Source organism: Anguilla anguilla, chromosome 10 (assembly GCF_013347855.1).
Source record: "Anguilla anguilla isolate fAngAng1 chromosome 10, fAngAng1.pri, whole genome shotgun sequence".
Lineage (NCBI taxonomy): Eukaryota > Metazoa > Chordata > Actinopteri > Anguilliformes > Anguillidae > Anguilla > Anguilla anguilla.
In genome coordinates this window covers 32464679-32481000 of record NC_049210.1, presented here as the reverse complement: position 1 = coordinate 32481000, position 16322 = coordinate 32464679, and the positions used below count along the sequence as shown (strand labels likewise).

At 42.8% G+C, this 16322-nt stretch overlaps 1 protein-coding gene across 5 annotated transcripts in view; it reads left to right on the top strand.

Annotated features, from left to right (window-relative positions):
* The window catches only part of LOC118206716 (protein unc-13 homolog B-like), a 163222-nt gene that overhangs the window by 134773 nt on the left and 12127 nt on the right, over nt 1–16322 (top strand). For all 5 annotated transcript variants that reach the window (XM_035379733.1, XM_035379732.1, XM_035379731.1 and 2 more), the window contains 5 exons: nt 2548–2674; nt 3295–3391; nt 4293–4436; nt 5903–5980; nt 6271–6348. In XM_035379733.1, coding sequence (XP_035235624.1) covers nt 2548–2674; nt 3295–3391; nt 4293–4436; nt 5903–5980; nt 6271–6348 — 524 coding nt within the window. The remainder of the gene's footprint in view (nt 1–2547; nt 2675–3294; nt 3392–4292; nt 4437–5902; nt 5981–6270; nt 6349–16322) is intronic.

Below are 16322 nucleotides of genomic sequence, written 5' to 3'. Positions count from 1 at the left end.
TGATTGTGGGTCTGAAATTGGCCTTGAAACCTTGATTACATTACAGTACAGGCATTTAGCAGGTGCATTTACATGGCGTCTACTTATACAGCTGGAAATATACTGAAGCAATGCAGGTTAAGTACCTTGCTCAAGGGTACAATGGCAGCGTCCTACCCGGGAATCAAACCTTTGACCTTTAGGTTACAAGACCCATTATACTACACTGCTGCCATGCCCTGCCCTGATTCATCCTCTGAAATGGGTTGGGATCTTGATTCAGGCTCTGAAATGAACTGAAACCTTGATTCAGGCTCTGAAATGGACTGAGACCTTGATGTGTGCTTTGAAATGGACTGAGACTTTGACTTGGGCTCTGAAATGGACTGAGACCTTGATTTGGGCTCTGAAATGGACTGACATTTATTTGGGCTCTGAAATGGACTGAGACCTTAATTCGGGCTCTGAAATGGACTGAGACCTTGATGTGTGCTTTGAAATGGACTGAGACCTTGACTTGGGCTCTGAAATGGACTGAGACCTTGATTTGGGCTCTGAAATGGACTGACATTTATTTGGGCTCTGAAATTGATTGAGACCTTGATGGCTCTGAGATGGACTGAGACCATTATCTGGGCTCTGAGACCCTGATTGTGGGTCTGAAATTGGCCTTGAAACCTTGATTACATTACAGTACAGGCATTTAGCAGGTGCATTTACATGACGTCTACTTATACAGCTGGAAATATACTGAAGCAATGCAGGTTAAGTACCTTGCTCAAGGGTACAATGGCAGCGTCCTACCCGGGAATCAAACCTTTGACCTTTAGGTTACAAGACCCATTATACTACACTGCTGCCATGCCCTGCCCTGATTCATCCTCTGAAATGGGTTGGGATCTTGATTCAGGCTCTGAAATGAACTGAAACCTTGATTCAGGCTCTGAAATGGACTGAGACCTTGATGTGTGCTTTGAAATGGACTGAGACCTTGACTTGGGCTCTGAAATGGACTGAGACCTTGATTTGGGCTCTGAAATGGACTGACATTTATTTGGGCTCTGAAATGGACTGAGACCTTAATTCGGGCTCTGAAATGGACTGAGACCTTGATTAAGGCTTTGAAATGGACTGACATTTATTTGGGCTCTGAAATGGACTGAGAGCTTGATTTGAGCTGTGAAATGGACTGAGGCCTTGATTTGAGCTCTGAAATGGATGGAGATGTGCTGTAGATAAGCCTCATTAAGGTTATTCTGGTCTGCTCGACCACTAGTGAAGGGGTCTGGCAGCCGTCACACACTTGAGCTACTTTGTTGGTTGTCACTATTAGCGCCAGCGAACGATCAGAGGCGCCCTCTATCAAAGTCGTGGCGTCGACGGTGTCAAAAGTGCCAGAAGCGGCAGTCGCCATGGTGATCCTCAGCGGCCTCCCGCTGTGTTTGGTCGCAAAACATGGGAGAAGATCTGTGAATTTGTTGAAGTTTTTGAGGGTTGTGCTACCTTTTGATAGCTGGGCAGCCATGGGTACTGACAGATCAAGGCAGAGTGCCTATACACTGCACTTCATGGGGGCAAAAAAGCTGAAAGGTCAGCTCTATAGGACCTGGGTATAAAGGGGGTCTCCTGCTCCCCCATTCTGTGTGTCAGGCTGTGGACAGGGACTCTTAGATATTCAGCTCATGAGAGACCATAATTCTGACTAATGCTTTGGCACTGAAATCTTGAGCAGCTACTTGGATATAAACTGGAGATGTATTGAGAAGATTTCCACATCTGTTCAGTTTTTCAGCGGTGATCAAAAGCTCATTAATCAGACTGCAATTGGTTGAGTGCTGCTTTGGCTGTTTAGCACTTTTTTAGTGTTCACTGTACCAGGGGACTCCTAGCTGCCACTGTGTTTTTCCTCAACACTTGCGAATACGGAAATGTTCACTTGTACTAATCCCAGCAGTTTTTTGTTACTGGCATCGGAATGTTGGGATGAAAGCAGCTGCTCTCTTGGCTGCTTTGGTATGTGTTTGTGTGTGTGTGTATGGGGGGGGGTTTATATATGCATTCTGATAAGCAATAAGAGAATTTATTTATTATTATTCTACCTTTATTTGTTTATACTTTCACATATATCATGTGCTTACATGCAAGTCTTACAGGTTAAATTTGCATTGCGTTGAATTTTTAAAGTGAAGAAGGATGTTGCCTGTGATATGATTTTTGTTAAGTGGTGTATCCAATTTGAATGTGAATTTGAGTTTGTGTATCCTCGTGAGACTGACAATTGATTTTTGTCCCTTGTAGGGGACTGTTTCTCTGGTCCTAATCTCAAGAGCCATATATTCTGTTATGATGAAACCTGCACTACAAGGGACAACAATAAGAATGACATTAATAATATTTGTGAAACTGTCATCACTGTTTGTGACCCAAGACACTTGTATCATGTCAAAAAAAATGTAATACTTAAACTTTTTTTCTGCCGGTTCTCAGGGGGTTATGACAAAGCGTACGAATAAGCAGAATTAAACGCTGCCTTTAATGAAACGAGAGCCCTGTTTCTGCTGTTCTCAGAGCATGAGAAGCACAAGCTATGCAAGAGCGCGGATTACATGAACCTGCACTTCAAGGTGAAGTGGCTCCACAACGAGTACGTCAAGGACCTCGCCACCTTCAAGGATGTCGTCCCGGACTACCCGTCGTGAGTGTCTGACCCCCTGACCCTCTGCCTCCCACATCTTTTCAACGCTCTTTATTTCTCTCTTTTCTTTTCTTCACTCCTCTCTTGTTTTGCTTTTGCCATACATGTCTGCCCGAATTTTACATCCATTCTTTCCTGTTTCTCGGTACAAATGGATCTTGAAATATTTCCATTAACATGACAGAAAAGTCTTCCCGTATGGAAACTGAATATATTGTCATTTGTAAACGGCGTTGTTTTGAAAAATATAACGGTATATTACATTATGTCACATTTTATGTATTTTATATAAAATGTACTTCAGTATCGGAAAATGAAAATCATTTATGTTTTTGTTCACATGCAAGCATATTTCTTCTCAATGCATTGCTAGTATTTTGGTCATTTTATAAGGACTGTCATGGCAGTTAATATATACTGTAATGCTTGTATGAAATATAAGATCATAATGTAGTGGCAACAGTAACGTATCACTTATGTTAGTTGAAATAATCTATTGTCCCCTCCCACCACTCTGTAAGTCAAGTTTAATAGCTAGCAGAATATTTCCAAAGCTGAAAACATATTGATAGAGATGTATCTAAATATCTCCCTCTGTCTGTCTGTCTCTATGTCTGTAGATGGTTCCTGCAGTTTGTCCTACAGTGGCTGGCTGAGAATGAGGATGTTTCCCTGGAGTTTATGCAGGGGGCCTTGGAAAGAGATAAGAGGGAGGGGGTAAATGGAATCCTCCACATCAGGCATCACCATCTGCTACTGTTTTACAGTTGTCATACTGTCTACACACAGAGCTAACACCAATTCACCCATAGTAACTGATTCACTGAAGCAGGTCCATGCTAAAGAGTCTGTTCTGATCAGATAGTTATGTAAACCAATGACTTGGTTACGTAATGGAAATAAAAACTGTTAATCACAGATAAAAAAGTAGGAGAGGCCGAATAACATTTCAGACACTGATGGCTGGAGGTGGAAGGTTGTCTTTTGTGTACCGTGGTTTAAAGAAGCTTCTGCTGCCGACACTGCAAGCAGAGAGATTAATCTTCTGCGACTCGGAGGCGGACGTCATGAATGTCACCCTGGCAAAATGCATTGTCCTTTCTTCCCGCGGATAGCTTGATGTAGAGCAGACAGCTCTCATAAATAAGAATGTTTTTGGAGGGTTTGTTCAAATACCTGGAAGGCTGCACCAGACTGGCACACTGTTATGAAAAACTAATAGTGATTGCAGTGGCATCGTTGGAGTAGATTTCACAACCTGTAATTATGATGGTGTAGATTTATGCACCTTAATGAAAGTTTCGCTCTGGGTGTTACTTTGGGTGTCAGCAGCTGAATTTGTACTGATGTGGTTCTGTTGAAATAATTTTCCAAGGGAGCAATCTGAGGGGCATAAACCTGGGATTTGAACCTGCAACTCACAGTTTATGGAGTTGGAGTCCCTAATTACTCCATACCTCTTACCAACAATGACAATGAGCAGTGACCGTCATCGTCTCTCTCTCCCCCTCTCTACGTCTCCATTCAGTGCAATTCAGGAGTGCTTTATTGGCATACAGTAATCTGTCCCCCCTCTATCCTTCTCTCACTCTCTTTTTCTCTCTCTCTCTGCCGCCAGTTCCAGCCGACGTCTGAGCACGCTCTGTTCTCCTGCTCCGTGGTGGACATCTTCACCCAGCTCAACCAGAGCTTTGAGATCATCAAGAAACTGGAGTGCCCAGACCCAACAGTTGTGGCCCACTACAACCGCCGATTTGCTACGGTAACCCCCCCCCCCCCCCCCCATTTTCTCAACTTCCATACCTCTCTTCGCACTCCCTGTTCTCTACCACCATAACCCAAAAACTGGTAGTGTATTACCCCCTCCAACCACCCCTGCCCCCCTCCCCCCCCCATCTTTTTGCCTCCAAATCACCCGAAGGTCCATGGCCCACTACAAATGTTGCTCAGGACAAAAGCCAGCCCCACACACCTCCACCCCTGTGCACTGCCAGGGATATAAATGCGCCAGCGAGCAAATGATGTGATCGTGGGTGCATGGCGACTGTACCGTGGAACGCAATGATATGTCCCCCGAGCCGGCTTTAGGCACGCCTCGCTTTCAATTTTCGTTTCTGACTTCTCGGGGCGCTACCCCATTAGCGGGGAAATTGGGATCCGCCGGAACGCGGCGGCAGGAAATCAGGTGGGACGTTTCCCGCACATTTGCGAAACAGGAATTCAATACGTCCTCATTAAATAAGAATGCGTGCCGTAAAACGGTCCCTCCAGCCCTGCCCGGTGCCCACGGAAATTCATGACCCTGTCAAACCCTTGTTTCCAGAAATTAGACTTTGCTATAAAAAAAAGAATGCACTTTGGTATGAAATATTCATAGGAGACCGTGGATGGCTACGGGGCTGTTACCGGCAATTTTAGCAAGATGAAGCTGTGGCCAGTGATGAAGTTTGCGGGAGGAACTTGAGCCCTGTTATTCTCCCTCACACTTCCTGTTACATGTGTCACCTGAGGGCAGCCATTGGTCAAAAGACCATTAGCTTTGAGGTGATATGTGCTGTGATTTTATGCTTGCGCCTTCGTAAGCGATACAGACATTCTCCCAGGCTGGCTTAGGTTGCATTTTACCTGATAACACTTTATAAAACTGGACATTTACAGAAGCAGTTGTGTTTTAGAATCTCTGTAAATTTTAACAATGTCTCTGTACTGCCCAGGATTCAAACTGCCTCACTCCATCATGCTAGTTTTCTTAGCCAGGCTTCCTTAAGATAACAGACTTCTTTAAAATGCAGGTGCATCTCTTGCCCAGTTTTATGACAGCTGCAATTGTCTCTCTCAATCTTTTATTTCTTTTCACACATTCTATTTACTGCCTTCCTGTGCCATATGTATGTATTTTCCTCTGATTGTAGAAGAAAACATTTTTGTTCTGCTTTTATTCTTGACAGATATGTATCTGCTCTATTGTACAAGGCGCGTTGTTTGATTCTGCGTGCTGTGTTATTAGCTGCTACATAAATTCACTTTATCGCTCTCCTCATTATATGGTGATTCATGTTAGACAGCCACCCTGCTGACAAACAGCATTCTAAGTGCCTGCATGTTTGTGCAGTCTGGCATGTAAATGGCTTTGAGGTAAGACCGCGTCAGGCATTATGGGTGTAAAAGCGTGGTATTGGTTTTGCCGAGAAATGAGATGAGGTTTTTTTTTTTCTGTCTTCCCGACAGACCATAACCAAAGTGCTTCTGCAGTACTGTGCCATCCTCACCAAGAGTTTCCCCTGCTACTGCGAGAAGGAAAAGATCGTAAGTGCCCTGGAGTTCTGTGTCTGAGAGAGAGTCCCTGCTGGCTCCATTTTGAATAGACATAAAACATAAAAGTGCATCATTCTTTTAACTTAAATGGACAAAGTTCTTGCTTCTTTAAGACATACATTCTAACTTTTTCTTTTTTATTTCTTTAGTTTTAAACACTTTGAAATTTTGTCAGTCTGCTGTGCATTGGAAGTTGAACTGTCTCTCTCTCTCTCTCTCTCTCTCTCTCTCTCTCCCTCTCTCTCTCTCTCTCTTTCTCTCTCTCTCTCTCTCTCTCTCAGCCATGTGTCCTCATGAACAATGTCCAACAGCTCAGGGTCCTGCTGGAGAAGATGTTTGAGTCCATGGGTGCCAAACAGGTCAGTGACAATCAGTGCTAGCTCCCTACTCTTCTCACCGTACCTGTGAGGATGTGTCTGTGGACAAGGATTGTGACTCAGTGGCTTTTTACTTGGAACCATAATTTATTAATTAATTAATTAATTAATTAACTTCATCAGAAATCTGACCAGGGATAAGCTTCAAAAATCTGTGAGTTACTACTGGGTCTGGTCCTAAATAAACTAGGGAAATGTTTCCCGTTTCTGATTCATTGGTGAATGCTGAGCCAGGCTCATTTGATAGGGTTTATTTGTGACCCCAGCATTGTGATGTCACAACTGGAAGCCCTGTACGGTTTGAAGGTAACCAATGAGCAGCCTGCTCAGGATCATTGCTTGTGCAGCATTGCCTTGTTGGCTGGGAAGCATGGAGCCTGACTTTGTAACAAAGAAAACTGACCTTGTGAACCTTGAATGCAGAGAATTCCCATCACGTCTTATCATGTATGGCTGTGGCTTTTATGATATCAAATATTATAGAGAAAGCATCCTAACTGTGCTGATACAGCAAAGAAAATGCTTATCAGCATGCTTTAGGCTTAAACTCAAAATCCTTCTTCATGTATATTGAAACCATGCAATGCGCCTGTGGATCTAAGTAGTCTTTGCTTGGTTTGAGTCTTCTCCATATATCACTTTTTGAGAAAAAATCCATATTTTGAACAGAACTTTCTTTATTACAAGCGGTGATGCCACTCTTACTGCTGAAGATCTTTCCTTCATCTACTTGAGATGTTCTTACATAACCTAATATTCATAATCACAGTGTCTTTTTTTACTTATCCCTTCAGATGGCTGCAGAGGAGGAGAGGGTAGGTGTAGGTCCCCACCCAAATTTAGTTTTGTCCTATTACAGCTCTGAATTCCCATTAATCCACCCCCTGTAGCCCCACCTCAATATTGGTTCATCCTATCACAGCTCTGACTCCACATTACCCCACCCACTGTAGTAGCTCGACCCTGATATAGATTCATCTTATTAGAACTCCTACTCAACATAGCCCTGCCCCCCCATAAACCCGTCCCAGTATTGTTTCATCCTTTTAAAGCTCTGACCTGGTGTAGCTCCACTCCTTGTATCTTAAAGGATACATACTGTATCTACCCTTCAGATCACCCCTCAAACCCTTGCCAGGATTACTTTTAAATTACACTATATTCATGTATACAGTCCTGTGTTACAGTCCTCTCATTCCAAAGCAGGTTACAGTTGCTGTATGCTTGTATTCAAATAATAATTAATAGAGTACCCCAAAGAGAAATTACAGAAGAGATCAACTTCAGAGTATGGTATGTTAAAGTCTGGTGTGTTGTGATTGGTCACAATGTGAGCAAGAGCAAGGTTATTTATTGGACAAAGTGCTTCAGTACAGCAGTTAGTTATGTACTCTCCCTGTTCTCTATCACTCTGCTGTTGTACATAGGTATTCAGGGTTTCTAGTCATGGAGGAAGTCCGTTTAAGCAGGTTTTCCCAGCTGTGAGACATAGCACTGAGACATAGACAGCATTGATTGGGCGAAAATTAAATAGGGTCTGGTCGAGGAGGACAGCTGAAATGGAACCGATATATAACTGCGGTTCTCCAGGAACAGGGCGACTAGCCAGGAACCTGAGTCAGTCTAAAATCTCTCATTCCTCTGCTCACTTTAAGCTTGAGGATGAAGAGGAGCCAGAGGATTATGATGAAGAGGTGGGTGTGCGTGTCATGGTTGTGGTTGTGGTTGATTTCCTTTCCCGTTGCTTCAGAGTTTCATAACCCTCTTTACTACTAGAGTGTTTTTGTTGTTTTAGCAATACTATATATACCCCTTATTACAGTTCTAATCTAGAAAGCTACTGGGATATATGGGGAGAGCAATAACAGCTCTCTAATGGGTTGCTAAAATTTCCTAGCATAGTGTACCAGGAACTTGTCAATGCCTCTCGAACACTCAGCTGTATCTCTTTTCTTTTCCCGCCTCCTAACGGATTAGGCAATCACTGATGATGAGGGTGATGCCTCTATGGTGGGTATTAGCACATCTGTAGAACGTGGCATTGTATAGCAGTAGTTAGGCCTTGGTTCTGTCATCTGGCAGAGACGTGTGAGAAGGGGGTGGGAGCTGGGGCATGGGGTGGAAAGGGTGCGCTGTGATTTGTTAATCCCTCTGCACAGTCAATCATCTTAAATGGATGCAGTACTGTTATTAATTGGAAACATGGCCTTCCAAGGTTTAAATAAGTCCATGGAGATCATTAGGAATCAGAGTGAGCGAAATCCTCTCTCTGCATGTCAGTGGTCTGTATGCTGTCACTATGGGGTGTATTGTTTTTCTTTTTGTCTTTCGCTTTGATTATACCCATTGTGGTGGTAAACAACCATACTTCAGAGGCCACGTGAAATGCTTACGGAAAAAAAATAAAACATCACCACTCTTATCTATTGGGTGACTATAAGACAGCTAATCAGCAGCAAAACCCTGCAGCTTCCATGTGTTTGATTAAAAATATATCACATGATCTCATGGAAGCTATACAACCCTGCTGCTGATTGGCTGTCTTATCTACACCCAATAGATAGCAGTCGTTAAGTTTTTTCTCCAGAATAATTTTTTTTTACTACCGCATCAGGTATCATTTATTAGAAAAAGAGGAAAAGAAAGGTACTACACCAGATGGTGGACAAAGACCGTAGTTGCATTTGATAATTATTGTGGTATATCACCTCGTCCTATGTCGCCAGGTTTTGCGTATCCATTTCCGATGTGAGTTTAGAGACCAGCGGCACACCCGACTCCCCATGTCCTCTCTGCCACATTGTGAGCCGCCCCGCTCGTGTGCTCTTCAGCTTGCTATCGAAGGCTTTACGGGCGGCGCCCGGGGGACATAGAGATGATGCGAGGTGCCGGCGTCACGCGGGATTGATCTGCAGACCCAGAATACCGAGAAGTCATCAAAGTTTCACGGCACTGCTGCCTAATATGGGTCGGAGCCTGTGTAGCTGGGAGTTTTTAAGCTAATAATGGCTGACTGCATCTCGCGGCTTCACGGAGCTAGAGTAACGTTCACAGCGTTAGCATCTTTGTCGGTACGCTTCAACACTCTCTGCATACACATTCAGTCTGTGTTTTTGCATCTTGGCCAACAGAATTTTAATTGATTATAAACTTTTAAATGTTTATATCGATTGCTAATAAACCGCCAATGGTCAATGGCTTAATGTGCAGGTTCATGGAATCGGGACCCAACTTAGAAATGCTTTTTAATATCAGAACCGAAATGAGATTTTAGTACCTTTCAGGGACCTGTCAAATACACACACTAGACTCATTCCGGGACCCACCTCATACATTCACATAACCCATTTTGGGTCCCGACCCACAGTTAATAAAACACTGGGCACAGGTGTAGGGTAAACATGAAATGGTTTTCTTAAGTTACTGGCTGGTTTCTTTCCAGGTGGAAGGCAAAGAATGCCTGAAAATAGCTTCAGGGAGTGGGGGGGGGGGGGGGGGGGGGGGGGTGCAGTGCTCTGACAGACAGATTAGGGGGTAATTTAACAATGAAGAGGGGAAAACCGAGCGCTTGCAGACAGCTGTAAATGGGCAATCACCGGGTTCGTGGTGACACAGATTACAGAGGGGGGTTTTGAATGGATCCTAAGCCTTGAATCGAGAAGCCTGTTTCTGAGCACTCTGAAATGAAAGCCTTTGAAATGCGGAGGGGAAAATTCATTTTTTGACAAATGAAATATACACACAGTTGCTCTTGGCAAGCTTTTGAAAAACAACTGGGAGCAAATTGCTGCTGTGGGCTGATTTTGAATAGGTTGCTTTTTATTGCTGCACAGTAAAATCCATATTTTTTTTATAGAACTGGCTATTTAACACTGATTTTTTGTTCAGCTTGACTTTCGTCTTAGGTCTGATACCCCCTGGACTGAAAATACTTGCCAACAGGTCAAATTGCATTCGTAACAGCCTTTTGTTCATAAGGCTTCTCTGGCTGCACAGTGTGTGTGTGTGTGTGTGTGTGTGCCAATAAAGGGTACAGGAATTTCATTATTGTTCTTTCTTGTCCCTCGCATTTCATGTGGCGCTTGCGGCGCTCGTTCAGACATTTTCTAATCTTTGTGCGACCGCCTCAGTGCTCTCTTGAGAGAGCAATGATTCATGGGAAACTGAAAGAATGTGAATTGTGAATTCTCCCTCTCTCTTCCCCTTCTTTTTTTTTTTTTACAAGTCGGATGATTCAGAAATCAAGGTGAGGCTAGAAAGGAAAGATCCCGTGGTGCTGGCAGTATTCCCAAGGACTATCCCCTGTAGCCACTGTTGTTTGACACGTTCGTTTTGTGACAGAATTAATTAGCAACCATGTTTGCGCTCAAATATTTGCATAGATGTCAGACCAGGGACCCCCATTCCCACAGGGCCATAGTATCTTCCGCTTATTGGTGTGTTTCAACCACATGGTTTCTTAACTGAAATCACTGATTGGCTGCAGAGCCAACATACTGTTTGTTTTCAAAGCCTTAACTGACTCTACAAAAAAAATCGGTAGCCACTTTGACCCTGCAGGACAGGAGTTTGAGGTCCCTGAATTAGGATACAGGTGGAATACAGGGCTTGCATTGTTCAACTTTTTTGTATTATTTATGTGAAGTTCCCTTTAAATGTTCAGCTACGTTTTTCCCAATGTAATTCTTGATTTTAAAATTTCTCAAATCCTCTGTTACTTTTCTCGGGTTTATTGCATCTTTGATTCAGGAATATTTGTTGGATCAAATCGGACTGAACTGAGCTCTTTTGCAGCTGGGTGTTAATGAGCTATTCGAATCACAGTGGCATTCCCGCTGCGCTGTGGAATCAAGTGAAATTCTTGCAATTACATTGTACTCCCAGAAAAGCCGAAACAAAAAATCGAAACCAAATTTAGAAAGCTGAAAAATGCAAACCCTTATGTATGATTTAGAGTGAATTTTTCAAATCCTAATCCTGTCTTTAGAAATGTGTGTTATATTGTATATGTGGGCCTGTGTTTTACCAGTACATGAAAGGTTTCCTGACTGAAAATCATTTTTACGAAAGTGAACGTCATTGACTGTCTTTCCACTAAGCTCCGTGGTTGAACTTCTGCTTTTTTCTACAGACCTCACCATATTATTTTTTCTCACGTCAGATCTCCAGGGAACGGAAACATGGTCAGGGTTTAGCCCAGAGTCCTTGTGGACTTTCGTTCCTTGATTTTTGTTAACCCTGTATATGGTAGTTGAGGTAAATGTTTACAGTGGTTAGGCCTCATTTACATTTACATTTGCATCGTTTGGCAGATGCTGTTTTGCATCATTTTCCTCTTGCAGGACCACTTTGAACTTCTGTGTTACAAGTTGGCTTGGTGTCCATGTATTTAGCTCCAGACAAGTGAAAACTCCAGACAAGTAACTAATAAGTAGCAAGTTTTTGTCTGATCAGTATTCAGGGTAGGGTAAGAAAGGGTTATGTAAGCTTTAGCTTTATTGAGAGTAAGTTTTCTGAAGAGATGTATCTTCACTTCAGTTTTGCGGCGCTCGCTTGCCCCTCTGACATCCTCTCTTTCTCTTCTTCCCCCCTCGATTACAGTCGGGAGGTTCGGATTCAGAGGTGAGATTTGAGTAAGGGGAGATAGGGGTGGAGATGGAGGCAAGCTCCCTAGCCCCCCCCCCCCCCCCCACGCCCCCACTTGCCTCAATGGTACAGCCCCCTGTATCACCCCCCCCCCCCCCCACCCCCTTTCCAGTGGTGAAGCTTCATTAGCTTGGTTTAGAGGTGTCATGCTTTTAGATTTACATATGCCACTGTACATCCACGGCACAACGTCCCCGATTTCACAGGACAATGTTGGCTGCCGTGGCAAAGAGTTCTAGAACCCTCAACCCCCCCCCCCACCCACACACTTTTTGGTTTAGAAAAATTGTCATCACCCCCCAACTCGTACCTCACCTGTCTCTTGCCCCATTTCTCCTTGATTATCCTCCTCTTTTTGTGTAAAATCTCAGGGGGATTGACAGTTGCCTTTAGTGGAGAAAAATTACACGGTAAAGCAAAAGAGGACGAGAAGTCCCTGAAGAAAGGGAATAGTGTGCCCCTGGTGAGCTGGGGAACTTAAGTTTGGTTACGGTAGAGCTTGCCTTTCATTGCTACTAATGACTCACCACTACGGAACTTTCCCCCCTCTTCCCTTCTTTTCTTCAGACTGACAACAAACAAAAGGAAGAAAAGGTTGGTTTGACAGGAGCAGAATGCCTTGTGGTCTGTTTGAATCAGCAAACGCCCAAATTGATATGCAAATCTGGGCTGCTGTTGCTTTTGCAGAAATCACAACCGAGCGGTATAGTTTGGCTCTTATAAACAGCACTTGCTCAGAATCCCAGCATTTTTATATTTGTTTATTATTAATTTGCATTTGAGGCTTTGCTTATTACGAGCAATCAATACAAGTCTCATGAACGTCTCCTGTGTAAAGCAGATCCTTTTTATATCAACACATACCATATGCACATGTGAAATATATTTCCAGATATCAGTTGTCCTTGGGCTTGAATAAGTAGCTGTATCTTTGCTCTTCGTTGGTGAGAGGCATCATGTCTTGTAGAGGTGCACACTGTGTGGAAGTTAGCCCGAGGCTTGTGTCACAGGTGCTGGCTGGGTTTGTGTACTCAGCTCTCACATTAGCTGTCTCATCGCTGCTCTGTAGCCCCCTTTCTGTTGCCCTGGTAGACACCTCAGCGAATGCATTGTAGTTTCTGAAAAGGTGTTTAAAGCGAGGTTGTTTTCTTCCTCTGCCTCTCCCAGCTGGAGCACAGCAAAGAAAAGGTTTGTTTGCGAGGATCTTTGATATGTCTGAACTCCCCCTGCTGTGTGTGTGTGTGTGTGTGCGTGTGTGTGTTCCCTCCAGCTGTTGCAATCCTCGTGGTGCCCATTATAATAGCCATCTTATTAAATAGCACTTGACACATTGAACGCTGTCGCTGTTTAAATTTGCTTCATTTTAATTTATGAAGTTTTTTTTTTTCCCGATGAAGAGTTCTGTTAATGTATTTAAAATCTATTGCCCAGAATCCAAAACCCGCTTGGCTATGTTGCTTGATTGCATTGGCAAGAGCTGTTTTGGTTACTCCCGAGAGTAACTTCTTTATTCTTAATATTGTTTTCACAAAGCAAAGAAAGCACATCTTAGTTGTACCCTTCCTTGTAACATAGTTTACTCAATTTTCTCTCTTGCATTCAATAGCTTGACAAGGAAAAGGTGAGTTTCAGAGACTTCAAAGAAACAAAAAATATTATACATCATTTATATTGTTTTTTTGTATGATTTTATTTTCGTTTCGTTATAAACACACAACATGACATCTTATACATTTATCACACACAAAACATCCTAACATAAATACAAAACATCCATACAAACCAAACATTACTAGACTTACATCAAAACATACAAATCCACATAATTGCTCAGTCCTACATATCTACTGTATTTCCAAATCATACCCCCTATTCATTTTAACAACTTAGCTATCCAATACCTTTTCACACAGCCTCTTTTGCAAATTGACACATTATCTGTTTCATTTTTATCACCTCTTTCATGAACTCCTCCAAAAAACAAACAAAACAAAAACAAAAAACAACAAATCAACCTCCTAAGCATTTACCTACTATAACTATGAATGCCTTTTAACTACTGCCTTCATTATCCCATCCCATACAGCTTCAAATTGTGCTATTCTATTCTAATAGAATAGCATCATTTATATTTTACAGTACATAATATAGACGCGTTGCCTTTATCTGGAATTCTGGATGTTCTTGCTGAGTGCATTTTCAGAAGTGTAGGCAGTGGTAGTGCCATTGATCATTGACCTTTGATTGGATTGATTCACCCCTCTCTCTTCCCTAGATTGACAGCAGGAAGGAAAAGGTGTGTATTAATTAAAACAGTCCCCAGTCAACAGTGCAAATTCTCATGATAGGCATCATGTTAGTTGATAGTTATACGACATGACTGATTTTCGAGAGAGAGAGTGCCATCAGCCTCCATTACTTTTTCATTACTCACATAATTCTTAATCTAATCATACTGTAACTTATATTCATGTGTTATAAATATATTTTAAATAGTAAGTGTGCTAACATAACGTTTGAACAAACAACCCAGCAAGTGTTTTCTTGTTTGTCTGTCCTGGATGTCCTGTACGGCTTGTGTGTTTTGTGTTGGCTTCTTGCTTTATGATAACCTTCCTATACAAAGATTTCCAAAGTACCAAGCAGGCAATGTCTGTGACCTTTAGCATCCCGAATATTGTACACATCTCCTTCTCTTTCATTTGGTCCCCAGCAGACGGAAAAGAAAGACCCGGAAAAACCGGTGGGTTGGTTTGGAGGATTTGTGTCACCGTAACTTATCCACCCCCCCCACCTAAGCCCCCCCCCCCCCCCCCCCCCCGATCCACATCAGTAAATATGTAGTTTATATGCATGTGACATGGGCTGGCTTCCCTCTGCTTTGCCGAATCCCTCTCCTATGGTGACTGGCACGTTTCCTGGCCTCCCCGCTGATCCGTTTTATCCCACTTTGCCCAAATCCCCTGTCTGGCCCACCTTGAAGTAGCTGGCTTGCGGAGTCTGGGCAGTTGCTCGGGACGTTTGTTTTAATCAGATCTCATTGGCGTGTGGGGCTGGTGTGGGGCTCGGGGGACGGACCAGGTCTTCCGGGCAGAGCCAATGAGAGCGATGATCTCGGTGGAACGTGCCTGAAGCCCCAGAAACAGACGTGACAGGCAGAATTATCGAGTCATTTGTCCCATCTGTCAGTCAAGTGTATTCTATCGAATTCTACCCAAAAGCCTATGTCTAATGTCATATCCTAGCCTAATCTTTCTGAAAATAAAGTAGATGAGTCTTGAGGAAAAAAAAGTATTCCATTTAACAATTATGCGCGATATGTAAACTGTCGGCCTACACAACTCTGCTTAGTAATTGTGCCTCATGTTTTCAATATTGTGAAATTAATTTGAGATGGATTTCATTTTATGAATCTTTAATTACGTTATATTTAATTTGCCTTATTGATTTTGCCTCAGGTTGCCTTGGGTAAGGCATTTTGCTTGATAATAGGAAAGGCACCTGAAAAATGCATAGCATGTGCTAATATGTAAAGATGTGCTAAGACGGGATGGCTATTCGGTTGATTTGAATGCATTTATGGTAGCGAATTAGTCACTGTAACCTTTGAACTGCCATTTTGCACATCACAATTAAAACTGTATCCCTCTCTGAAGGTGGAGAACAACAGTGAACAGGTGGGTGGCTCAGCTGTTCAGATCAATTAAAACTTTGCCCCGGTTCTTATTCCAGGCCCTTTTCGAATTAAAATAATTATCGGTGCATCCTACACATGAAATCAGTGTGTCTGTGTGTCAGAGAGAGAGAGAGAGAGGGGGGGGGGGGGGAGCTGTGTGTAAGTGCTCGTAATGTTATAATTGAGAGGAAAATCCGCGGGCGTGCGAATGAACGACTTGAGTAGGATGGGTTCTCGTACGCTTAAGATGTGGGAACATGAGTAATGCTTGCATAAAGCGCAAATTACCCTGTAATGAGACACAGCTCATACATTTTGCAGAAACAAATTCTGCTTGTTTTTCAACAGTTTACAGTTGCTAACGATGCTTACGTCCTTGGACTTCCCACAGGTCCACTTCTTACACAAATTTTAAATATATATTTTTAAAAATATATTTAAATAAACATTATCATGACGGCACGTCACAATATTTGCAAATTAATATTATTGCCGCTTTCAGATACCGAAAGACGTATAACACTGCTGTGAGATATATGTATCACTATATTCCAGAAACGCTGCATATTTACAATACACTATTGCAGCATATACATTTCTATAAAGGTCGTCAACATGAAACAGAGCATGCCTA